Genomic DNA, 25,831 nt, shown 5'->3' with positions numbered 1-25,831 from the left:
ACAATGAACGACATAGTTATGGCCCGGACAAGCTTATTCCGCCAGCCCGCCAGCCAGCCAGCCCGCCAGCCAGCCAGCCCGCCCGCATTCGCCAATCTAATAACCAGTTTTTTCCTTCGGAAAACCTGGTTAATTTTTCCTTCGGAAAACCTGGTTAAAAACTACCATTTGATTTCTGAATAAAATATGTGTTGGTGGTGAATTACAAATTTTATATCATAAATAAATAAGAAGGAACAGATGTATGCATGCGTCACTGACAGCACTGTCACTGACAGCATGGTAAAACCTCACATATTACCACTAGATCAAAATGTATGTGGTAAGTTAAAGACAAGAATTTTAAATGAAAACATAATGCCACACAACCAAAACTAATAATATTTATCATTAGTTACCTTAAAAAACAAGGATATCAGTAAAACTGATGGATGCTCCCTAATGATGCTTTGTCGATATATGGTTTAATTGTGTGGAAAAAAGTGTGACCTTGAGAAAATCTATTATTAGCCTCAGTGACCTTGACCCGTGTGACATCAAACCTCATCAAAAAGGTAGAGGTCCATGCAAGGTATCTACATCCCAAATATATAAAAGATCAATCAAATATTGAAGGCGCTAAAAAAAACTGTAACCAAAGTGTGACTGAGAAAATCTATTATTAGCCTCTAGTGACCTTGACCCCAGTAACCTCAAACCTCATCAAAATGTAGAGGTCCATGCAAGGTACCTTCATGCCAAATATGTAAGAGATTGGTAAAATATTGAAGGTGCTGTGAGAAACTGTAATAAAATTGTGACGGAAACTATTTTTAGCCTTGGTTACCTTGACCTTGACCCCAGTGACCTCAAACCTCATCAAAAGGTAGAGGTCCATGCAAGGAACCTACATGCAAAATATGTAAGAGATCGGTAATATATTGAAGGCGCTTTGAGAAACTGTAACAAAATTGTGATTGAAAATCTATTTTAAGCCTCGATGACCTTGACCCCTGTGACCTCAAACCTCATCAAAAGGTAGAGGTCAATAAAAGGTACCTACATGCAAAATATTTAAGAAAACAGTAAAATATGGAGGGCGCTATAAGAAACTGTCACAAAATTGTGACAGAAAAATCTATTTTTAGCCTCGGTGACCTTGACCCCAGTGGCCTCAAACCTCATCAAAAGGTAGAGGTCTATGAAAGGTACCTTCTACCAAATATGTAAGAGATCGGAAAAATATTGAAGGTGCTATGAGAAACTGTAACAAAATTGCGACAGAAAAATCTATTATAAGCCTCAATGACCTTGACCCTAGTGACCTCAAACATCATCAAAAGGTAGAGGTCCATGAAAGGTACCTACATGCCAAATAAGTAAGAGATCGGTATAATATTGAAGAAGCTTTGAGAAACTGTAACAAAAGTGTGACGGAAGTAAGGAGTAAGGAACGCCAAACTGGCAACTTAATATGCTCCCCATATATATATACGGGGAGCATAATACACACGCTATCAAAATTTTGGATTAGTATGTGTTCGGTTTTCAACATAAAAAAACTATTTCTGAACTGACCAATAGGATACTTGTGTTTATCAGAGTCGATGCCGGCGTAGACAACATTTCCAAAGAGATCATTCATGATGATAGACAGGATCTCGGCGGAGATCATTCCGTGAAGGGCTCCCACAAACACGGTCTTGTTGGCGTCAAGTCGCTGTGACGGCTGGCGTACAAAGTTGCTGTCACTCAACATCCACGGGATAACTTGCACCTATGTAAGAGTAGGCAGAGAGATAAGCAGAGAAGACAAGCATTCCCTTATACTTCCAGTTGTTCATAATAAAATCTGCGCAATCCTGAGAAAACATTTAACATCTTTCTTAATTTTGAGCCATCACAATGGAACATTTAAAATGCAAGGCTTTATTGGATTTGCGAATTCTGATGATAGAAATAAGCATATAGCTACTGTGAGATTTGCACAGCTTTTACAGACATCAATGGTTAAGTAGGCATATAGCAACTTCATACATACCTCCTTGGACCTCATTCTACGACTGGAGATGTTGAAGTAGTACTCTCCAGTGCTGTAGTCATGGGTACACTCCTGTAGCAACAGACGCACTGCCTTCTCCGATTCAAACAGCAGGTACACATATCCTGCCATGGGGAGACAACATACTGCAGTTATCTCCCAGGTTATTTGAAAATACATCAATGCTAGAGGTTTTATGTTAACATCATAATTATTTCATGGTATACACTAAGCTGCTTTCCAACTTGTTTAAAGAAGCAAAGATGCAAAGTATAATTTAGTCATTTTTATGTTGCACTTTTATTAAAACCAAAATCTAAGTACAAAAAGGGGCATAATTGTCCTAAATTGCATAAAAGAGTTATTGAACCTGGTCAGTGACCACACAAAAGGACGCCAAACACGAGTTTAAATATAATACCTGTAGAAAGCAACATTGATGTGGAGATGCTTAATGTTTACCTTATTACAAGCATTACACAGACACCAACATGTTAGTGAATAGCAAAGGTAGTACTATGCCATGAGCAGAACAGCTAAAAAACAATCTATGGTGGACCAAACTTATGCTGAAGACACAGAATGAGCCATAAACAAGCTTATCCCTTTCCCATAATGACCAGTTATTAAGAGGACATGAAAACATTCGAATGAAGCAGCCTTGACAAACATTGTTTTTAAATTTTCTTGAATCATTGATTGCACTCTTTCATTATTATTAATGTGGACCATTATAAAATTGATAGAATATATATGAAGAGGCTTGATATTTTGTACAAATGAGTTGATAATTGATAGGCCTGTATTCTACCAACTACACTAGCCAACTCCACTAAAATAATATGCTGTAAAAAATTGATAAGTATTACCGTCACGTCCTGGCCACTCAATCTTGAAGGATCCAAACTTGTTGAAAGCTGCCTGCAGCCCAGCTGAAAAATAATATATGAAGTATCACTCCACTGTCTGGTTAAATACACTTGCATCATCACCTCCAAGTGTAATACCTATGCAGCTTGCCTGTCTTTAGCAGATGAAAAAAAAGATGAAAACTAGACCTGTCACTGTTGTGCCTGAAAAATCACCCACATCATGCTTGTCAGACAGCATTGGCATTTCAGTTTGAAGAATTGGTTGCCAAACAATTGAAGCTTTATACCTTTGAAGTTTCGTCATGGAGAACATTTAAGCATAAAAATAGGCATGGTTAATCACTGTGAAATAGGCATGGCTAATCACTGTGAAATAGGCATGGTTAATCACTGTGAAATAGGCATGGTTAATCACTGTGAAATAAGCATGGTTAATCACTGTGAAATAGGCATGGTTAATCACTGTGAAATTATGAAAGCAGCAGAAATGCCTCTTGGGAATGTCACTTAACATTTATATGACATACTGGTAGTTATAAATTAACAATTGCCGCAATAAATATAACAAGAGCACCGCCTTGCGGGTGCAGACCGCTCATCTATTTTCTTTTTAAAGGTGAAGGGACTCTCATTTTCAATCACAAAGGAGGGAGGGGCGGAGTGAAGAGGGGTGTATAGTGTGGGGGTGTGGAATTTATTACATTATCTTCCGAAAATGCGAAAAAAAGCAGAAAAAAAAAAAAAAAAATTAGGGGGGGGGGATTCGGGTGGGGGGAGGGGGGTGGGGGGGATTCTTGGGTGTGATGGTTGGACGGTATTTCAAACATAAAATAATAAAAATAAATATTTGTGTTTTTGAACCGTTTCAAAAAAAATAATTGGGGGGTGGGGCGGGGGGGGGGGGGGTATAGTGTGAGGGTGTGGTGGTCATTTGTGAGATGATCTTAAATAAAAAAAAATAAAAAAATAAATCAGGGGGGGAGGGGGGGAGGGCACAGGGGATGGTTTGGGTGGAGTCTATTGTGGTATGTCAGGTAAGAGTAGTTTTGTCAAAGTATCAATCAAATCTAATCATAAATAAAAGAGTTATGGCAATTTTAGCAAAATTTAATAATTTGACCTTGAGAGTCAAGGTCATTCAAAGGTCAAGGTAAAATTCAACTTGCCAGGTACAGTAACCTAATGATAGCATGAAAGTATTTGAAGTTTGAAACCAATAGCCTTGATACTAAAGAAGTAAAGTGGATCGAAACACAAAATTTAACCATATATTCAAAGTTACTAAGTCAAAAAAGGGCCATAATCCCATAAAAATGACAATCAGAGTTATGCAACTTGTCCTTTTACTGTACCCTTATGATAGTTTGCGAGTGTTCCAAGTATGAAAGCAATATCTATGATACTTTAGGGGTAAAGTGGACCAAAACAAAACACTTAACCAAATTTTCAATTTTCTAAGTATAAAAAGGGCACATAATTCTGTCAAAATGCCAGTCACATGACTTTGCCTGCACAGTCCCCTTATGATAGTTAATAAGTGTTGCAAGTATGAAAGCAATAGCTTTGATACTGTAGGAATAAAATGGACCTAAACACAAAACTTAACCAAATTTTCAATTTTCTAAGTATAAAAAGGGCACATAATTCTGTCAAAATGCACACCAGAGTTATCTAACTTTGCCTGCCCAGTCCCCTCATGATAGTCAGTAAGTGTACCAAGTTTGAATGCCATAGCATTGATACTTTCTGAGAAAAATGGACCTAAACGCAAAACTTAACCAAAATTTTCAATTTGCTAAGTATAAAAAGGGCACATAATTCTGTCAAAATGCACGCCAGAGTTATCTAACTTTGCCTGCCTAGTCCCCTTATGATAGTAAGTGTACCAAGTTTGAATGCAATATCATTGATACTTTCTGAGAAAAGTGGACCTAAACGCAAAACTTAACCGGACGCCGACGCCAAGGTGATGACAATAGCTCATAATTTATTTTCAAAAAATAGATGAGCTAAAAATATGGTAGCGAAAAGTTTGCTTCTTGTGCACTGTACATCCCATCAATGAGATCCACCTATCTATTAATTTTCAAGTTTATACCTTTCTTAGTATTAAACATATGCTCCGATATAATTTATGAACAACAAATTTCCAAGGGCAATAATTATACAACTAGGGGGCTTGAGTTATTGTCCTTTTTATGCCCCCAAAGGAGGGCAAATAGTGATCGCACTGTTCGTCTGTCTTTGTGTCCTTCCGTCACACTTTTGTGTTTAGGTTTTGAAAAATGCTCATAACTTCTATGTCACTTCAGATGAAACCTTCATATTGAGTATGCATGTGTATATGGACAAGGCCTTTCAATACGCACAAAAATGTTGACCCCTTTGACAATGACCTTGAATTTAGGGTCGGCGTTTAGGTTTCGAAAAAAGCATTTTTTGAGGGCATGTCTTCCCATGAAGACAGCTCTTGTTTACTGTACATTGCCCTCAATGAAATCTAATTATCTATTAAGTTTCAATTTGATACCTCTTTATAGTTATCATTAGATATGCTATGGACAAGAAAACCTAGCTATGGCCAGACACACAGACCGCCTGAAACCAATATGTCCACCCTTTATAACTTCGTTTAACTTTCTTCTTTTGTCACTTCTTAATTTGATAATCAGATATTACAAAAGTATTTCAAGCGTTTTAACAGTGCTACATTTCAGCCCAAAATTTGTTTTATCCCACTTTTACAGCAAATTTGGTTGATTAAAGCCCCGTCGATTAAATTTCGCCAAGGCTCGTGCTTTTTGTTTTCTAAGCCTCGCATGATAAACCTGATCTATAATGAACACTAACCTATTATTCTCTATTTGAAACACTTTAAAACCACATCACGTCTACCTTCGGTGATGTCCCAGGGCACGCCTCCCAAGAACACCTTGCAGGAGAACGTAGTGGGACTCTTGTAGTTCTTTGGGGGAATCTTGCCACTCCATGTACAGCTGGCCTCACTCATTGCTGAAACACACAATACATCAATTGTGTCTTGTTCTGAGAAAACTGGCCCTAATGCAGGTGTGTAAAGTGTCGTCCCGCATTAGCCTGTGCAGTCCGCACAGGCGAATCTGGGACGACACTTTCCGCTTAAACAAAATTTTCGGTAAAAAGGGACTCCTTTAAACGAAAAATACCATTAAAGCGGAAAGTGTCGTCCCAGATTAGCCTGTGCGGACTGTACAGGCTAATCTGGGATGACACTACGCACATGCATTAAGCCCAGTTTTCTCAGAACAAGACACAATTTATTCCCAAATATACAACAATCAATATGCTTTTCTCACAAAAATTAATTGCAGAAATTGCATTATATTGGCATTACAGATTTAACTTCAGCATGTTATTGCTATTAAACAGTTACCAAAACTGATATTGACTAGTTTATTGATTTGAAAAAAAGGTAACTATTGTGCACTGTATTTTAACAAATAATCAGTACTCACATTCTTTTGCTTTTAACAGTACTGGTAACCGAAATTCACTAAACAGCAGTTACAATTAAACATGTGATCTTAAATGTAAACCATGTTGCACTGATAATTTTTTGTACTGAACATAATTTTCATGTATGATGAATTTGTTACGATATGTTTGATATATAAGAACTTAATATTTTACAGGTATCACAATTACTTCATAATGAACTCTGCTGTTGCCATATTCAACTTGGTTGTTCATTATGGATTTTGACATGCACCATCACACAAAAATATTGGGCAGAAAAAATGTACACATTTTCATAATGTAAACTGGTTAATGTTACATGACTTCGACCAGGTAGACTCAGTGACGAGCTGTACATGTAATTGTTCCACATATGCATTGTCATCTCCTGGCCTGATATTTCATGGTAACCATAGTGAACTGACCATTTCCTGCAGCAGATCTGTGCAGTCTAGCGGCCCGGTCAATGGCGTAGGGGTCAAGATTGGCAATCACATAGGGTCGCATCACCTGACCGGACACACGGTTACCTGCAATCATTAATTGTGACAAGTTTTAATAAATCCAAACTTTATTTCAATTTATTTAACAACTGACACAAATTTGCCCCAAAACACATGTTTGGATTCAAGCATACACCCAATATATATTATGTTTCCTACAAAAAAACAAAGGGCAGAAAGTCGTCTCAGCCATAATTCCTTCCATAAAGATCATCTCCACATTTAAGTTGTGCATGTTTGAGCAAAATCTGCCAAGCAGCTAAGTCTTTAATTCTCACTATTTTGGAAATATGAATTTCTAAAGTGGAAAAACAAAGGGCCATAATTTTGATGAAACTCATCACAGTCTTATTTCATTTTTTAACTATCAACTTCACTTGATGGTCATTTAACTGTAAAAGTTTGAGACAGATCCACCCAGTAGTTAATGAGGAGTTGAAAACATAAAATTCTGGGAAAATACTAAAAATAAGTTCCTTTTTTGAAAAACAGACAAAGGGTTATTATTCTGCCAAAACTTTTTGCAGCAAAAAATACTTTCTTTAAAATCAAATACAAACTAAGGTACTTTAACTGAGAAAGTTTAAGTGATATCACCCAGTACTTAAAGAAGTTAAGTAATTTAAAACACATTTTTGTTTACCATATACTCTATAGGGGCCAAAAAGGGCCATAATTCTGCCAAAAATCATCATATCTCAAAATCATGTCTAAATATTCAGGCCAAAATTAAAATATTGTTGGTTTGCCCTTTACCGACCCTAAATTTTACAGGTGGGTAGGTAGGTAGGAAAATTATTTTATTTTATTTGAGAAATTATATTTTTAATACACTTATAGTCTATGAATATTTAAAACTCTGTTATTAAAGCACTGTTGCAGTGTACGAAGCCCTATGAAGTTTAACAATATCTTGTTTGCTGTTTATTGCATATATTAATATCAAATGCATGCTTGTGTTATTTTATTTTTAACTTAAACCTTTCCCTTAAATTGGGCTTAATTAGCATGCAACAAGCATTGAAGGAGTGTAGAAAGACAGCCCAAAGCCTTTAATGGAAAAATTCAGACATGGCTAAGACCGTCACATTTTACAGGCCAGACTTGCCAACCAGGAGAAACAATTTACAGGCCAGTTGAAATTTGTACATGCCTCAATTTTAAGTGTTTGACCGGTTAGTGCATAGTCTCGGCATGGCAAAGTAAATTCATAAAAGGGCAAACTGAACATTATAAAGCATTATTTCTTCTTGAATGCTCTGAGCTTTTATGAGTACATACGTACAGCTCAGATGGTCAATAGCTGGGAGTTGTATTATTGCAACTAACATAAGCATGAAAACTTGATTTGGGGAAATAAATTAAGGGTGTTAGTTTCAGTTTGTGGATATATTAACGCTTTCAACATATATACTTGAGTGTTGTCGATGTATTTAGCTAAGAGGCATTAATATATTAAATAAGTTTACCTTTACATATCCATTTCACTAACATGCCATTACAGTAAACTGTTTAGTGTGGCAAACATAATAAAGCAGAATATGCACATGAATCTGATTAAACACAGATCCACTTGCATATAAATCAAATCATGTTTGTCTTTTAATTTGCATTTTCGAACGATAATCCTGTAACTGTTAGATGTATTTTTCTTTGCGAGTAGACTGCATTCCAATTTTCAAACACTTGTTCTGTGACATTCAGTTCATACATTTCAAAGAAAAAGAGTTTTATTTGTATCTAAAACGTATGCTCCATCAGAGAATGACACGCTCTTTTCATTAATCCATACTAAATATATGATGTCCGTCGTAAATTCGATAGTCATTTGTCCTCACTGAACATCATTATTTCTTTTAATTGTCCGCCATCTTGTATCACGTTAACAACATGTGTACAACAAACGTAAACTCGTATATGTCCGACTACTTTCGCGAACCAATAGTTAAGTATGATGTCGTTCGGCCATTTTCACGGAACACCGCCTATCGCGATGCTGGTTATAGACGCTTGCATTACTGTCTATTCTGGGGCGTATGAAATTCCAACCATCGGAGCGACCTAGATCTGTCAGGGGCGATAATAATAGACAGGGATATAAATACGCGCACGAATAAATATTGCAGTCGGCTCTTTTATGATCGTCGAAAAAAACGAAAAAAAAAAATACGTTTTCAGAAATCGCAATAAAATTTTTTGGGTCGGGGGGTAAAAAGTGGGTCGGTCGGTAAAGGGCAAACAAACTCAATTTTAATTTAGGCCTCATCTCCACATTGAGGTCATTCATCTCTTTAAGTTTGAGCAAGATCTACACAGGTGTTAAAGACAGTATAAACAAAAGCTTTGTAATGTGCAGGCATTTAAGTTCATTGCTTAATGCCTTTCGCTCTATGGCGCATACAAACAGCAAGAGGAAGGTTCAACAAAACACAGATTCGCACTCAAACTGATATGACTTAGTAATGTTATAAATGTGGTCTGAGTGATGACATTTAGCTTTGTGACTGATTTTCACACCAGGGAAATGAGAATAAACTTAGCTGAAGTTAATGATCCCGATAATGACTCTGTTGCATCGGAGGGAGATTTCTTTTTAAGTTTACTCTTTTATCAATCCGGTGAAGTTTTCTGAAAATCTGCCCAGAGGTTTGAGTATTGATGTCCTTGGAATAAAAAGGTTTACACGCAACAGACAAAAGACCACACATCTAATGTTGCAAGCCTGCATGCCCAAACATGCCTACCTAGCACCTGCGGGTCAGATGTAAATCCCAAACATGCCTACCTAGCACCTGCGGGTCAGATGTAAATCCCAAACATGCCTACCTAGCACCTGCGGGTCAGATGTAAATCCCAAACATGCCTACCTAGCACCTGCGGGTCAGATGTCAATCCCAAACATGCCTACCTAGCACCTGCGGGTCAGATGTAAATCCCAAACATGCCTACCTAGCACCTGCGGGTCAGATGTAAATCACAAACATGCCTACCGAGCACCTGCTGGTCAGATGTAAATCACAAACATGCCTACCGAGCACCTGCTGGTCAGATGTAAATCCCAAACATGCCTACCTAGCACCTGCGGGTCAGATGTAAATCCCAAACATGCCTACCTAGCACCTGCGGGTCAGATGTAAATCACAAACATGCTTACCTAGCACCTGCGGGTCAGATGTAAATCACAAACATGCCTACCTAGCACCTGCTGATCAGATGTAAATCACAAACATGCCTACCTAGCACCTTAGGGTCAGATGTAAATCACAAACATGCCTACCGAGCACCTGCTGGTCAGATGTAAATCCCAAACATGCTTACCTAGCACCTGCGGGTCAGATGTAAATCCCAAACATGCCTACCGAGCACCTGCTGGTCAGATGTAAATCCCAAACATTCCTACCGAGCACCTACTGGTCATATGTAAATCCCAAACATGCTTACCTAGCACCTGCGGGTCAGATGTAAATCCCAAACATGCTTACCTAGCACCTACTGGTCAGATGTAAATCCCAAACATGCTTACCTAGCACCTGCGGGTCAGATGTAAATCCCAAACATGCTTACCTAGCACCTGCTGGTCAGATGTAAATCACAAACATGCCTACCGAGCACCTGCTGGTCAGATGTAAATCACAAACATGCCTACCTAGCACCTGCGGGTCAGATGTAAATCCCAAACATGCTTACCTAGCACCTGCGGGTCAGATGTAAATCCCAAACATGCCTACCTAGCACCTGCTGGTCAGATGTAAATCACAAACATGCCTACCTAGCACCTGCTGGTCAGATGTAAATCCCAAACATGCCTACCTAGCACCTGCGGGTCAGATGTAAATCCCAGACTGGCAGTGGGCTGGTGATGGAGTTGAGCCTGGGCAACCTGTTGGGCCTGGTACTGAAGTAGCTGCTGTTGAGCGTACTGCTGTTGCTGCTGCTGTTGAAGGGCCGCCTGCTGGTGCTGTTGTTGTTGCTGCTGGGCAGTGTACAGCTGCTTGGACAGGTCATTGATCGGAGACTTTCCCTCGCGGTTGCCCAACTTAAGTGTGCTCTAGCAATTAAAATCATGCATATTGTAAGGCAGACATGGAATTCCCATCTTTTCATTTAAGAATGCTATAATGAATGTCTTAAGACTTTGCAACATAATTATAGCACAGAATTGAAAAAAACAAAACTCATTGTTCTGTGTATTATGTAATAAACACACCAAGGTATCAATAATTACTGACCAAGAATGTTTCATCAATGATTATTACAACCTAGATTAGGAACAGAGTTATATCTCTGTTTTTATTGAGATCTAGAAAGGGCAATTTAATGAAACAGACAGGATAGCTCCTAATCACACTGCAGATGCGCAGGCTGGTGTGGGGCTACACTGGCCACATAACATATAAAACCCATTTTCCGCATGACACATATCAAGGTCATATAAAAACAATTCTTGTAAAATTGTTACATCCCTCAAATGTTAATACTGTTAGTGTTGACATTTTATACTGATGTCAAGGTTACAATCCTAAAACAAACAGGAGCTGTCTCAATTGGATGACATATGCCCCCGAAAAACGCTTCGATAGAAGTTATGAGCATTTTTCGAAACCTAAACGCAGAATTCTAAACCTAAGTTTAAAGGTCAAGGTCAAAGGGGTCAAAATTTGTGTTTGTATGGAAAGGCCTTGTCCATATACACATGCATATCAAATATGAAGGTTACATCTGAAGCAACATAGACGTTATGAGCATTTTTCGAAACCTAAACGCAGATTTCAAAACCTAAACTCGCACCCCAAGTTCGAGGTCAAGGTCAAAGGGGTCAAAATTTGTAAGCATATGTTAAGGCCTTGTCCATATACACATGCATACCAAATATGAAGGTTACATCTGAAGCGACATAGAAGTTATGAGCATTTTTTCAAAAAAGTGTGACGGAAGGACAGACAGACAGCCAGTGCGATCACTATATGCCCTTCTTGGGGGGCATAAAAATATTGTTAACATGATAAAATCACAAATTGTCTGAGGTCTGGGTACTCACAGCGAGTAGCTGCAGGTTTTACAAAAGCACCGCCTTGCGGGTGCAGACCGCTCATCTACTTTTCTTTTTAAAGGTTAAGGGACATATCTCAATTTCAATCACAAAAAAGGAAGGGGTGGAGAGGGGTGTATAGTGTGGGTGTGTGGTCATTTATTACATTATCTTCCAAAAATGCAAAAACAATGCAAATTTTTGTTATTTTTTTTTTTTGGGGGGGGGGGATTCTTGGGTGGGATGGTTGGACAGTATTTCAAAAATAAAACAAGAGCACCGCCTTGCGGGTGCAGACCGCTAATCTATTTTTTTTTTAAAGGTGAAGGGACTCTCATTTTCAATCACAAAGGAGGGAGGGGTGGAGTGAAGAGGGGTGTATAGTGTGGGGGTGTGGAATTTATTACATTATCTTCCAAAAATGCAAAAAAAAATATAATAATAATAAATTGGGTGAGGGGTGGGGGGGGAGTGGGGGGGGGGGGATTCTTGGGTGCAATGGTTGGACATTATTTCAAACATAAACTAATAAAAATAAAAATTTGTGTTTTTAAACAGTTTCAAAAAAAAAAAATGGGGGGGGGGGGTAGGGGGTATAGTGTAAGGGTGTGGTGGTAATTTGTGAGATGATCTTAAGAAAAAAAAAAAATTAAGGGTGGGGGGGATTCGGGTGGGGGGAGGGGGGGGGGGGGGGTTTCTTGGGTGCGATGGTTGGACGGTATTTCAAACATAAAGTAATAAAAATAAATATTTGTGTTTTTTAACCGTTTCAAAAAAAAATTGGGGGTGGGGGGGGGGGGGGGGGGTATAGTGTGAGGGTGTGGTGGTCATTTGTGAGATGATCTTTAAAAAACAAAAAAAACATATAAAAAATTAGGGGGGGGGGGAGGGAGGGGGGGGAGGGCACACAGGATGGTTTGGGTGGAGTCTATTGTGGTATGTCAGGTAAGAGTAGTTTTGTTAAAGAATCAATCAAATCTAATCATAAATAAAGAAGTTATGGCAATTTTAGCAAAATTTAATAATCTGACCTTGAGAGTCAAGGTCATTCAAAGGTCAAGGTAAAATTCAACTTGCCAGGTACAGTAACCTCATGATTTCATGAAAGTATTTGAAGTTTGAAAGCAATAGCCTTGATACTTAAGAAGTGGATTGAAACACAAAATTTAAACATATATTCAAAGTTACTAAGTAAAAAAAGGGCCATAATTCCGTAAAAATGACAACCAGAGTTATGCAACTTGTCCTTTTACTGTACCCTTATGATAGTTTGCGAGTGTTCCAAGTATGAAAGCAATATCTATGATACTTTAGGGGTAAAGTAGACCAAACACAAAACTTAACTAAATTTTCAATTTTCTAAGTATAAAGGGCCCATAATTCCGTCCAAATGCCAGTCAGAGTTACATAACTTTTCCTGCACAGTCCCCTTATGATAGTTCATAAGTGTTGCAAGTATGAAGGCAATAGCTTTGATACTGTAGGAATAAAGTGGACCTAAACACAAAACTTAACCAAATTTTCTAAGTATAAAAAGGGCACATAATTCTGTCAAAATGCAAGTCAAGAGTTACATTACTTTGCCTGCACAGTCCCCTTATGATAGTTAGTAAGTGTTGCAAGTATGAAAGCAATAGCTTTGATACTTAAGGAATAAAATGGACCTAAACACAAAACTTAACCAAAATTTTCAATTTTCTAAGTATAAAAAGGGCACATAATTCTGTCAAAATGCACGCCAGAGTTATCTAACTTTGCCTGCCCAGTCCCCTCATGATAGTCAGTACGTGTACCAAGTTTGAATGCAATAGCATTGATACTTTCTGAGAAAAGTGGACCTAAACGCAAAACTTAACCAAAATTTTCAATTTTCGAAGTATAAAAAGGGCACATAATTCTGTCAAAATGCAAGCCAAAGTTATCTAACTTTGCCTGCCCAGTCCCCTCATGATAGTTAGTAAGTGTACCAAGTTTGAATGCAATAGAATTGATACTTTCTGAGAAAAGTGGACCTAAACGCAAAACTTAACTGGACGCCGACGCCAACGCCAACGCCAAGGTGATGACAATAGCTCATATTTTTTTTTTCAAAAAATAGATGAGCTAATAATAAAAATAAATATTTGTGTTTTTTAACCATGTTTGAAAAAAAAGGAGATGAGTTAGTCAGAAACACAATGCCCCCTATTGCGCCGCTTTGGAATTATTTGTTTGTTTGTTTGTTTTTTACCTTTGACCTTGAAGGATGACCTTGACCTTGAACTTCCACCACTCAAAATGTGCAGCTTCATGATAATGCCGCTTTGATTTTTTTTTACCTTTGACCTTGAAGGATGACCTTGACCTTGAAGGATGACCTTGACCTTGAAGGATGACCTTGACCTTGAACTTCCACCACTAAAAATGTGCAGCTTCATGAGAACGCAGCTTTAATTTTTTTTTTACCTTGAAGGATGACCTTGACCATGAACCTCCACCACTCAAAATGTGAAGCTTTATGAGATACACATGCATGCCAAATATCAAGTTGCTATCTTCAATATTGAAAAAGTTATGACCAATGTCAAAGTTTTCGGACGGACAGACGCTATAAATTTGACATTTGACCTTGAAGGATGACCTTGACCTTTCACCACTCAAAATGTGCAGCTCCATGAGATACACATGCATGCCAAATATCAAGTTGCTATCTTCAATAGTGAAAAAGTTATGGCCAATGTTGAAGTTTTTTTCGGACGGACGAACAGACTGACTGACATACTGACGGACAGTTCAACTGCTATATGCCACCCTTGAGAGTCAAGGTCATTCAAAGGTCAAGGTAAAAATCAACTTGCCAGGTACAGTACCCTCATGATATCATGAAAGTATTTGAAGTTTGAAAGCAATAGCCTTGATACTTTAGAAGTAAACTTAACCAAATTTTCAAGTATAAAGGGCCCATAATTCCGTCAAAATGTCAGTCAGAGTTACATAACTTTGCCTGCACAGTCCCCTTACGATAGTTAGTAAGTGTTGCAAGTATGAGCAATAGCTTTGATACTTAAGAATAAAATGGACCTAAACACAAAACTTAACCAACATTTTCAATTTCTAAGTATAAATAGGGCACATAATTCTGTCAAAATGCAAGCCAGAGTTATCTAACTTTGCCTTACTATCCTCATGATAGAAAGTGTACCAAGTTTGAATGCAATAGCATTGATACTTTATGAGAAAAGTGGACCTAAACACAAAACTTAACCGGACGCCGACGCCAAGGTGATGACAATAGCTCATTTTTTTTTTCCATAAAATAGATAAGCTTATAAACAAATCACACAAATTCTTTTTTTAAATTGTTTTTATCTCTATGTACTACTCCTTGTCTCCCTGTTGCATATAGAAGCATGTGTTACCAACAAAAAAACGTGTATTACTCAGTTTTTTTTTCTCCAAGATTCAATTTTAATCGTTTGGGCGAGTTATAAATTGATACAAAACAAAACTGGCTGTGTAGTTGCAAAAACTAGAAATGTGTCATAGGCACTGATTGCGTCATAGGCACTGATACCCCACAACACATGTTTTGACACAGACTAATCCACAACAAATTCTACAGAAGACATAAAAACAAAGGGCAATAATTCAGCTAAAACTGGGTGTAGTCTCTTTTTCTTTCTTTAAAATCATCTAAACATTTACGTTATTCATATGTGAAAGTTAAAGCAAGATCCACACATTAGTTAAAGAGAAATTAAAAACACAAAATTGTGCGACTATATATTCTGAAAAAACTCGTCTTAGCCAAAATTCCTTTCTTTACAATCCATATAAAAGTCCTTTATTTGTGAAAGTTTTTGCAAGATCCATGCAGTGTTTAGTGGAGTTAAAAATACCACATGTTTGGGCTGTACATGTTGTATAAAAAAAACGGACAAAGAATCATTCTTTACGATCATCTACACTTACAGGATATTGAACTGTACAAGTTTCAGCAAGACCCACGCATAAGTTAAAGAGGAGTAGAAAACAAAAGCTTCAGGTGACTATAAATGATATAACGGGAAAACAAAAGGGGCCATAATTCTGGCAAAATAGTCAAAACTCAAATACCTTCTTTTACCTTCAACCACACATAAGGGTCATCCAGCTGTGAAAGTTTATTCGCTATCTACCCAGTAGTTCAAGAGGAGCTAAAGACCCAAGATTAGGGAAGTACAAACAGACAGACACGTGAAATGGTTAATGCTTCCCATGGCATTAAAATTGTTCTCATGTATTAAAATTCCACATTATTGCAGTACAGTGTCTCCCACAGTATCAAGAGGCCTATGTTACCATCATATCCATATTATTGCAGTGCAGTGTCTCCCACAGTATCAAGAGGCCTATGTTACCATCATATCCATATTATTGCAGTGCAATGTCTCCCACAGTATCAAGAGGCCTATGTTACCATCATATCAATATTATTGCAGTGCAGTGTCTCCCACAGTATCAAGAGGCCTATGTTACCATCATATCCATATTATTGCAGTGCAGTGTCTCCCACAGTATCAAGAGGCCTATGCTACCATCATATCCATATTATTGCAGTGCAGTGTCTCCCACAGTATCAAGAGGCCTAATATTGTTACCATCATATCCATATTATTGCAGTGCAGTGTCTCCCACAGTATCAAGAGGCCTATGTTACCATCATATCCATATTATTGCAGTGCAGTGTCTCCCACAGTATCACGAGGCCTATGTTACCATCATATCCAGGAGAGCAGCCTCTGAGCCCTCGCTGCTGAAGCCACTGGTGTCAGAGTCATAGGGGGAGTTGCTCCTTGTGGATGGCCCCTGGCCCCGGTTACCGGACATCAGGCCAAATATCTGTTCTATGGGTGACAGGGTCTCATTGAGAGGGGTCCCAGGGGTTCCAGGCGTGCCGGAACTGGACTCGTAATCGCTGCAAACAAGCAGCAGCGCTTCAACAAGTGTAGCCTCTGTTACCATGCTTACAGTTTTGCAGCTTTGATGTGAAACAATTATGTAAGAATACAAGTGTCCATAAGGCACTGATGCACCCACATTCTACTTTTGTCTCCAGACTTCAGTTATGTCAAAATGAAACTGTTCATGGCCAAATTTGTTTTTGACCTATGAGGTATTTAGGCAGGTGATGCATTATCCACATTGTTGCACTTTTTGAGACATTATTTTAAAATGGCATAATAAATGACAATGTGACAGTCAAGACAAGCAGTTTTATGGCTAAATTTGACTTTGACCTCTAAGTGAGACCTTGACCTTTGAGTAAGAGAGACTAGTTTTACACAGAATACACGGTCTTATGAAAGCTTTTACAAATCTGTCGATATATTGGAAAGTTATGGCTGAGACCTCCAACATCTAAGTGTGACCTTGACCTAGAAAGTAAAAGACGGGTGTTACATGTGGCACATTGTCTACTGATGGTAGACATTTGTTCAAGTTATTTAAAAATCCATAAAAATATGGCAAAGTTATGGCTGTGACAGGAAATTTCCCAAATCTGTACAGTATGACGGCTATATGCAGCTTTCTTCAAAGGGGTGGAGTAAACATTAAAAACGGGTTTGCCCAGAAATAAATCAATCTTAATTTTGCTGTTATTGTACTTCATGTTAGCCTTACTAAATATAGATTGTTATTTATTACCATAAAGCAGTAAGCTAGTAGACAAAGAAATATGCATTTGCCTTCTGTTTGACCACTAGTTAAAGTAAACAGTCCTGTAAACAAAACAAGACAAAATAAATGCCGTTTGAATGATTTGTGTATCTACCGGTAGTTATCAAGACATTACATATGTTCCTGTTCTTTCATGACCCTATGGCAGCTTGTGATAACTTCTGAAGGGTGTTGGTAGAGGAGTTGCTATCCATAGTCATCATGATAATGTAAGTAAGCAAGTCATAATATAACTATTAACACCTAATAATCAAGTCCTAATATATGTACCTTTAGCAGGTAATCAAGACAATAAACATACCTGTATCCAGGTGAGCCTCTAATAGCTCGTGAGGACTTTTGAGGCGTGTCTGTGGAAGGCTTGCCATCCATCTTGAACATGGTGCTCTCTGCTAGCAGCTTGCTGAACGGCTGTGAGTGCTGACCATTGTACATGTCCTGCTGCTTAAGCTGACCACTGTACATGTCCTGCTGCTTCAGCTGACCACTGTACATGTCCTGCTGCTTTAGCTGTCCACTGTACATGTCCTGCTGCTTCAGCTGACCACTGTACATGTCCTGCTGCTTCAGCTGACCGCTGTACATGTCCTGCTGCTTCAGCTGACCAAATGCTGTAACCATGGAAACCAGACCTGAGCATCAAAACTTTCCGGAGCCTTATTAATGCAGCTGTTGTGAGTTTCATTTCTCTTTCTAAGTCCCGCCACATCTTCACAATGTCACTCTGAGGGGACTTCTCTGTGACCCATCAGTTGAGTAATTTAGTTGCTTAGGGGTATATGTGCCACAGGGTGAGAAATAGTGTGACAAGTCAGAAGATTGAAACTTTGGATCCCTTTGCTATCACTGGTGTCAGAGCTTTACCAACTGAGATAACTGGCCCATCACACAACTTCTCCCCACAACTGTTCAACATCATGCGATGTTATATATTATTGTCAATATGTTGTATATGAATACTTATCACTTATAAACTTGCATTAAGGACAGGTGAACGTGAAAATAAACATAAACGATTAATTTTACACAAATATAGGAGATTGTAGGTTGCCCTCGTTGACAGAATGGCCATGCAATTATTGTGCATTTTCTTTTCCACCATTTTGGTAAAGGGGCCGAGGTATTACTTTCAAATTGGCTAAATAGGGAAATTGGTGTTGTGTTTTCTTTTGCAAACACATACTTTAAAATTAAGAATAAAAGTGTTCTCAATATTATATGTACTCGGGTTCAACTTTTAGAAGGAATGAACTGAATGTTGCAAATAATAAAAAAAAAGAGACTTTTGAAGCCTTCAATTGGGAATTTATGGCAGGCATTTGGGAAAATGCCCCCCCCCCCCCCAACACACACAAACAAGAGATGTGTTTGTCAGAAACACAATGCCCCCTACTGAGCCGCTTTGAAGGCATATATTTGACCTCTGACCCTGAAGGATGACCTTGACCTTTCACCAGTCAAAATGTGCAGCTCCGTGAGATACACATGCATGCCAAATATCAAGTTGCTATCTTCAATATTGCAAAAGTTATGACCAAGGTTAAAGTTTTGGGACAGAGCAACAGAATGAGAGTGACAGAATGACAGACAGGCCAAAAACAATATACCCCCCGATCATTCTATCCGGGGGAATAAAAAACAACAAAAACAACTGTTGTGTACTGTGAGAGTAAACACTCACACTGGTAGGACGGGTCAGTCTTGTAGTGGGAGTAGCCCTGGTACTGTTGGCTGCCTTGGTTTGGGTAGAACAGCTGGAAACCTGCAGGCATAAAGAACAGAATGCACAGCATGTAATCACTGGCCTACTAATATACTAATAATGAAGCATGACCCTACAAAGAGCAAATCTTGGCATATTTATGTTTAAGAAAATCAATGTTGATGAATACAAACAAGTCTCTGCAAGAGCGCCTTGACAAGCAAAAAAGGGCTGGTAATCACGTAAATATCATTGGCCAAACTCCAAATTTGAAACTGACCTGCATCTATAAACTGGCACTTGAATAGTAAAGATTTTCTTAAATAAGATCTATTTATTGAATATGATAAAAAAATTAATATTTTAATAATTATTCCCAAACTCTTCTCTATAGCAATTGTTAAATGTTCAATAGCTTTGAAATAAAGCTCCTGAAAATATGAATTTGTCTCCCTTCATTAAGAGAATATTTCTCAGTATTACCTCCAAAAGAAGCAAATAATCTTTACTCTAGAGAACAAAAGTAAGCATGTACCTGGGAATTGATTAGAGGTCTGGTTGGAGTATGCATTGTCATGGTAGCCAGTGGCTGTAGAGATATGGTGGTTCATGCCCTGCTGACTGTGTGGGCCCAGCATGTGAGACAGAGGATTCATTGCAGAGTGGTCTGTTACAGATGTTTATGAATTGGCCATTTTTCATATTGTGCGTACACATTTTTTTAACAATAATAAATATTTCTAAATACAATCTACCCTCATCATATCAAAGTCGCTCAGCGACAATTTAAAAAAAAATATACAACTGATATATTAATAAAAAATAAAGTTTGTAGATTGAAATACAAACAATACGAACATTACATTAGTGGGAGGATGTTTTAAATGTCTATAAATAAAAATTGTATTTAAATTTTTTAAACATTTTAGATCTTTTTAAAGTTCATTACACTTTATTATGATTAAACAAGGGACAAAATTGTCACAAAACCAGGTTTTCATTGTGAAAAAAAATCTGATAAAGGGAGAAAACTCAAACTGAACTTTTGAAATGAACAAACAAAATTAACCCCCTTTGTAAGTTTGTTTTTAAAAAAAATCTATTTTTAGTCGTGGCGACCTTGACATTGGAGATATTGACGTGGTTCTTTTGTGCGACACACCGTCCCATGATGGTGAACAAATGTGCCAAATGATTTTAAAATCTCACAATGAATGTCATAGTTATGGCCAGGACAAGCTCATTTATGGCCATTTTTGACCTTTGAACTCAAAGTGTGACCTTGACCTTGGAGATATCGACGTAATTATTTCGCGGGACACACCGTCCAAATGATTTTAAAATCTGACAATGAACAATGAACGACATAGTTATGGCCCGGACAAGCTTATTCCGCCCGCCCGCCATCCAGCCAGCCAGCCCGCCTGCATTCGCCAATCTTATAACCAGTTTTTTCCTTCGGAAAACCTGGTTAAAAACCTGGTTAAAAATCTTAATCATAATCAAATTTAGTACACAATGACCTAAAACTTCAATTATCATCAAACATTAAACACCTAAATTTTATTGCAGAGTAAAAAACATCAATAAAATATTCATAAATCTGCATCCCCTCTTTCAGATCAAAAAGCATTTTTTACAGGTGGTTGTCTGGTAGTTTTGTTGATACAAGTGTCACTCTTTAATTGAATTTGATGCATCAATCTGCAAATATCACCAATCACATGCAATGTTTTATGCATAATAATAATGTAGGTATTGTGTTGAAAAAGCTTCCCACTTTCTTCTTAACTAGTTTCAAGGCAATAGTCAGTCCACATTTAAATTTAATTATTGATTGAATGACTCTCCACTAAGAAAACAAGTTTCCAGTTTGAAAAGAATTTGTGTTGCCTTGAACCTACCATTATCCATTTTGCATACCCAAACAATTCAACCTGTCTTGAAATAAACTGATCCCGGAATTCGCTTAAGTTTAGAAAACCCAACTAATCCCTTGGTACACACAACGCTGGTCCATTATATCAACCAATTATAGCTTGATTTAAATTATAATGGTTGATACAGTCTGTGATTTGATAGGATTATAAATGGGTCAGCTGTATTTATACCAGCAGATAAGTAGGTGTTTCCAAAAGGTTGCTTATATATTCTGTCCACAGATGGATGTAAGAGGAGAAGGGTGTGGTCAGGGACACATACGCGAGGTTTGATCCTTGGTTAGGGCAGCAAGGTTGGTCACATCAAGGGTGTTGTCCAGCATGGCATTCAGGCGCTGGAAGATGTCACATCCGGTACCCATACTGTACCCTCCAGTTGCAATGCCCCCCTGGTCATAGTCATCTTGCTGAAAACATTGCACACAGGAACTGCAACTGGTAGCAATGGGCAATATTTACAGTCAACATACTCACTAGTAGAAGATTTGAAAGTATGCTTTAGCAAATAACAATATTCCACCTTGTTTAGTTGAGTTTTTCAACTTTTTTGCCCTTTTAGGTACAGTCCACTCTCGTTATCTCGACATCGGATATCTCGATATTCTCGATATGTCGAAGTAAGCTCAATGTCCCAACTTTTTTCCTTCTTTATCTATATAAATAAACATCGCATATGTCGATTTTCGTTATGTCGAATAATTCGATATCTCGATATAAAATTTTGTCCAGAGTCCCGATTTTACATGTATTTACTGTGGTTTATCTCGAAGTGCGAATTACTGGTCCAGTGTCAGCAAAAGGTGAGAAATTTTTTCTTTCATACTTCACCGTTCCGCTTCGCCCGGCTGCTCCCGATACTGTGCGGTAGGAAATTGATCCGGTAATTGCATCAATAATCACACGTGTGTAATGTCGTTAGCCATTAACACTTGAGTAAGGTCTGTCACTTTAACTGTCACTTTAACATCAATTAACTGCAATTAATACACAGCCTGCCGAAAGGCCGAAATACTAATTGTTTTTACAAACAATATTCCAAAATGCATTGAGTTATATTTTTACTAATAATCGATTGAACTTTGCATTTCAAACTTCAAAATGTACATGTACAGTTCAGTATTCCGGAACGTGATTTACGCATGATCAGATGGAAAACCCTCGTCTTGATTGAACGTCAATTGCATCATAACTTTAAATAGCAACATTACAGGATGTTTTCTCGACAGTTTAGAAACATTATAACCGCATGTTTTCATGCAATTATGTTATACTTAAAACGTCATTTTAAGCATTTAAATAGCAAAATTAATCGTGCCTTCTAAAAACGCGTATATATCAGGTAGAGAGTATTATTCCACACGGTGACTGCTTTAATTAGACCTCTTAGCTGGTATTTAGATGTTAAAAACAAGGTAAATTTTCGTCTCATATTTCTTGAAAAACGCTTAATCGGATATCTCGAACTCTCGTTATCTCGATATTTTTTCTTGTTCCCGCCGACTTCGAGATAACGAGAGTGGACTGTATTTCAGTCATATCATGTCTGTCAGATAACCTACTTTTCCTGGGCAAGATGGTTTACCAGAACTAACTGAGCATACTTCATGACCAATCACAATACATGTAATCAACTGAGGTAGCCGGTACCCTACCAGTAATTTTCATCCAAGTTAGAACTCAAAAGGAGTTTTGAGCAAGACACATACAAGTGATGTAGCCACAGGCACACTTAAGGCAAGGCATCTATTGACATCAAATATTAATGTAATATACAACTTGTTACAAGAACTATTATTTCATACACGTAAATATTCCAAACAAAACAATGCAACAATCAAATAAATTTGAATATGCTATTAAATTTTGGATGCAATCAAATTGCTGAGATAATTCAGACATACAGTATAGAAAAACGGCCTATGTTGTTCTAACATTTATTCTAACTTCGAAGAAAATATTTAAATGAACCTTGATAAAAGTGTTAATACCTTTTATTATGTTGGGTATTTTTAATTAAGGTGTAGACAAGTGACTTTAGCAGACAAACTTTACAGGATTAAGACAAACAAGTTTTGAAGTTTTAAGCCAAGGCAGCTGCCCCGACTCAGCATGGCTACAATGCTGACTATTAATGTATCTATATTGTTGAGCAGATGCTCAGTTTGATGCTGAAGCCTCCATTTGTGGTGGAACAAGCAATATGTTTAATGCCATCCTGCAAAACAACTAACACAATTGTTGTGAACTGAACAATTAGACACACTTTGTCACTGTTACACACATAACATAGACAGGAAAAAGAACATTGGCAACCAAGATTCAGATCTACCACTGTAGTACATATTTCCACAGATATTATACCTGGATTGTAGGGCTATAATTTTCGCATTTAAGCTATCTTGGCCAATCTTATGATTGTCTTCTTGTAGGTTTCTCACAACTTATAATATTAATAATTAATTTCATTGTGCGCATAACAGGATGGTACGAGTTTTTTAGCGTTTCAATTTTTCTTGTTGGATTTTGAAAAGGTTCACATTATTTGAAGAAATAGTTTCTTCACTCAGACTGTTCCAAAAATGAAATAGCTCTAATTGAGCCCTTTCATCAAACTGATGTTCCTCTTACATTTTGGTGTTTGCAGTTTCAAAGAATGCATTTTTTGTTAACAAATAAAGACATTCCAGAGACTGCTTTTATGGGCAATTGTTATTTAAAAAGAACACAAGAAAAGTACAGTACATGTCAGTCATGTTAATAATATGCCTGTAAAAAGTGAGTACAAGGAAACAACAAGAGATGAGCAGTGTGAAATTATTTTTCAGTTTAATTATGGCAAAAGGTTCTCTCTTTTATCCTGCAAACAGTTTAACAAATGGTGAATTAACATCACAAAATATTGAATAGTTGATAAACATAGCAAACCACCAAAATAATCCTTCCAGTGAACAGTTGGATACTGCATTCCTAGGCTTAGGCCGACTGTAACGTGCAGCAAATGCACGTGCAACTCACATGAACTTGTTTAGAAGACGTACACACGTGCCGTCATTTTTCCAACGACATCACGCTACTTGAAAGTCTAAAAGAAGAACACTGTTAAAATTCAAATGTCAACACAACGCATGCTTACCAGAACAGACATTGTAGTTGACAAAACTGTTCAGCAATGTCACTGGCGCAGACGCTTCGAGCGGATGTTCCAACCACTGGTTCGAATTTTATTCTGACCGAAATAAATGTGACCGATTTTCGTCTTTATAAATAATCTGATTTTTTCGTGTATGCCTTCTCAAAGTTCACTGGCAACTGATTTGTTATGAACTTCTGCTTGCATTTTGACAATTGATTGAACATGTATCATTGGGAAATCGTGCAATGTGACGTCACTATTTCCGGTCAAAACCATTTACAATGAAGGGTACAAATGCTACTCGTATACTGAGAAACCAAATTAAAGAACAATAGTTGTACTACTCCAAAACTCTAATTCTTACTTAAAATATTTACCGTTAATTTCTACCATTATGCTGTGTGAAGAATGAATGTTTTATTAACGTGTAATACGTGTACTGTATGGCCGCTATCCAAATATGGACTCGTCTATGCATTGAGTTTACACAGGCAGCGGTATAATTAAATGCGGTATCATTTAAATTAGTGTCCCTGTCGGAATTCTAACCACCCCACCCGGCCCAAACCCATGACCCCCCGGTCCCTTTGATGGTTGAGTTAGGTTGATACATGTTTGGCAAATGTTTATGATGATCTTGACCAGAAGTTATAATTTGAAAAAAAAAATCACAGTTCGTATCGATTACATTATACATAATACAATGTAATATATGTATATACATCTAATATATATATCTAATAAATATTAACGTGTTTTGATTTTAATTTTATCGCGTGAAGATCACCATATTACAATAATGCAATACGTTTCAAAAACTTTTTTTTCACGATACCGTTGCCCTCATGCATTATATAATAGTATATATATAATTCGCCCCATTGGTGCATAATGGTACCATGTGCCTTCTAATTTCAATATCACATGGTATTTTTTTGCACCAAGGGGCGATATTATTTATAAAACAGGACTAACTTCACCACTATTTCAGAACGGTTTAAAGGGGCCTTTTCACAGATTTTTGCATTTTTTAACTTATTCATTGAATGCTTTATATCGATAAATGTAAACATTGGATCGTAAAAGCTCCAGTAAAAAATCAAGAATAAAATTTAAAAAAGGAAAAGAACATTGTCCGGAGCAGGTTTCGAACCAGTGACCCCTGGAGTCCTGCCCGAGTCCTGAAGTAAAAACGCTTAGCCTTCTGAGCTATTCCGCTGAGTACACATACTTAGCGTATTTTATACCTTATATAAGCAATCTTCGTAGTTGCACAAAATTTAACGACAAAAACAGAACTCTCCAAATTATTCAATCGTTTCGCGTTGCAACGCTTTATAATTTTTAGGTTTTAAAATCGTCAAAAGATGCATATAATGGCTATATTAGAGCATGGTAAATGTTCAGTATTACTGTTTCCTCACTTATATCATAACT

The 25,831-nt window shown here is 37.5% G+C and overlaps 1 protein-coding gene across 3 annotated transcripts in view; it reads right to left on the bottom strand.

The window, feature by feature from the left end:
• Positions 1–24,654, bottom strand: part of LOC127865585 (cytoplasmic polyadenylation element-binding protein 1-like) — a 32,304-nt gene extending 7,650 nt beyond the window's left edge. For all 3 annotated transcript variants that reach the window (XR_008042688.1, XM_052405436.1, XM_052405437.1), the window contains exons 1-12: positions 24,395–24,654; positions 21,524–21,668; positions 19,857–19,988; positions 19,301–19,381; positions 17,921–18,230; positions 16,657–16,855; positions 10,701–10,938; positions 6,813–6,917; positions 5,788–5,904; positions 2,890–2,952; positions 2,021–2,145; positions 1,558–1,756 (exon numbers count right to left, since the gene is read on the bottom strand). Coding sequence is in view for 2 of the 3 variants with exons in the window: in XM_052405436.1 (XP_052261396.1) it covers positions 1,558–1,756; positions 2,021–2,145; positions 2,890–2,952; positions 5,788–5,904; positions 6,813–6,917; positions 10,701–10,938; positions 16,657–16,855; positions 17,921–18,230; positions 19,301–19,381; positions 19,857–19,988; positions 21,524–21,668; positions 24,395–24,406 (1,726 nt within the window). In the remaining variant the exon portion in view is untranslated. The remainder of the gene's footprint in view (positions 1–1,557; positions 1,757–2,020; positions 2,146–2,889; positions 2,953–5,787; positions 5,905–6,812; positions 6,918–10,700; positions 10,939–16,656; positions 16,856–17,920; positions 18,231–19,300; positions 19,382–19,856; positions 19,989–21,523; positions 21,669–24,394) is intronic.
• Positions 24,655–25,831: the final 1,177 nt, after the last annotated feature.

The sequence above is a fragment of the Dreissena polymorpha genome, chromosome 2, assembly GCF_020536995.1.
Source record: "Dreissena polymorpha isolate Duluth1 chromosome 2, UMN_Dpol_1.0, whole genome shotgun sequence".
Classification (NCBI taxonomy): domain Eukaryota; kingdom Metazoa; phylum Mollusca; class Bivalvia; order Myida; family Dreissenidae; genus Dreissena; species Dreissena polymorpha.
The sequence above is the reverse complement of the archived record's forward strand: the minus strand, read 5'-3'. Positions and strand labels throughout refer to the sequence as shown.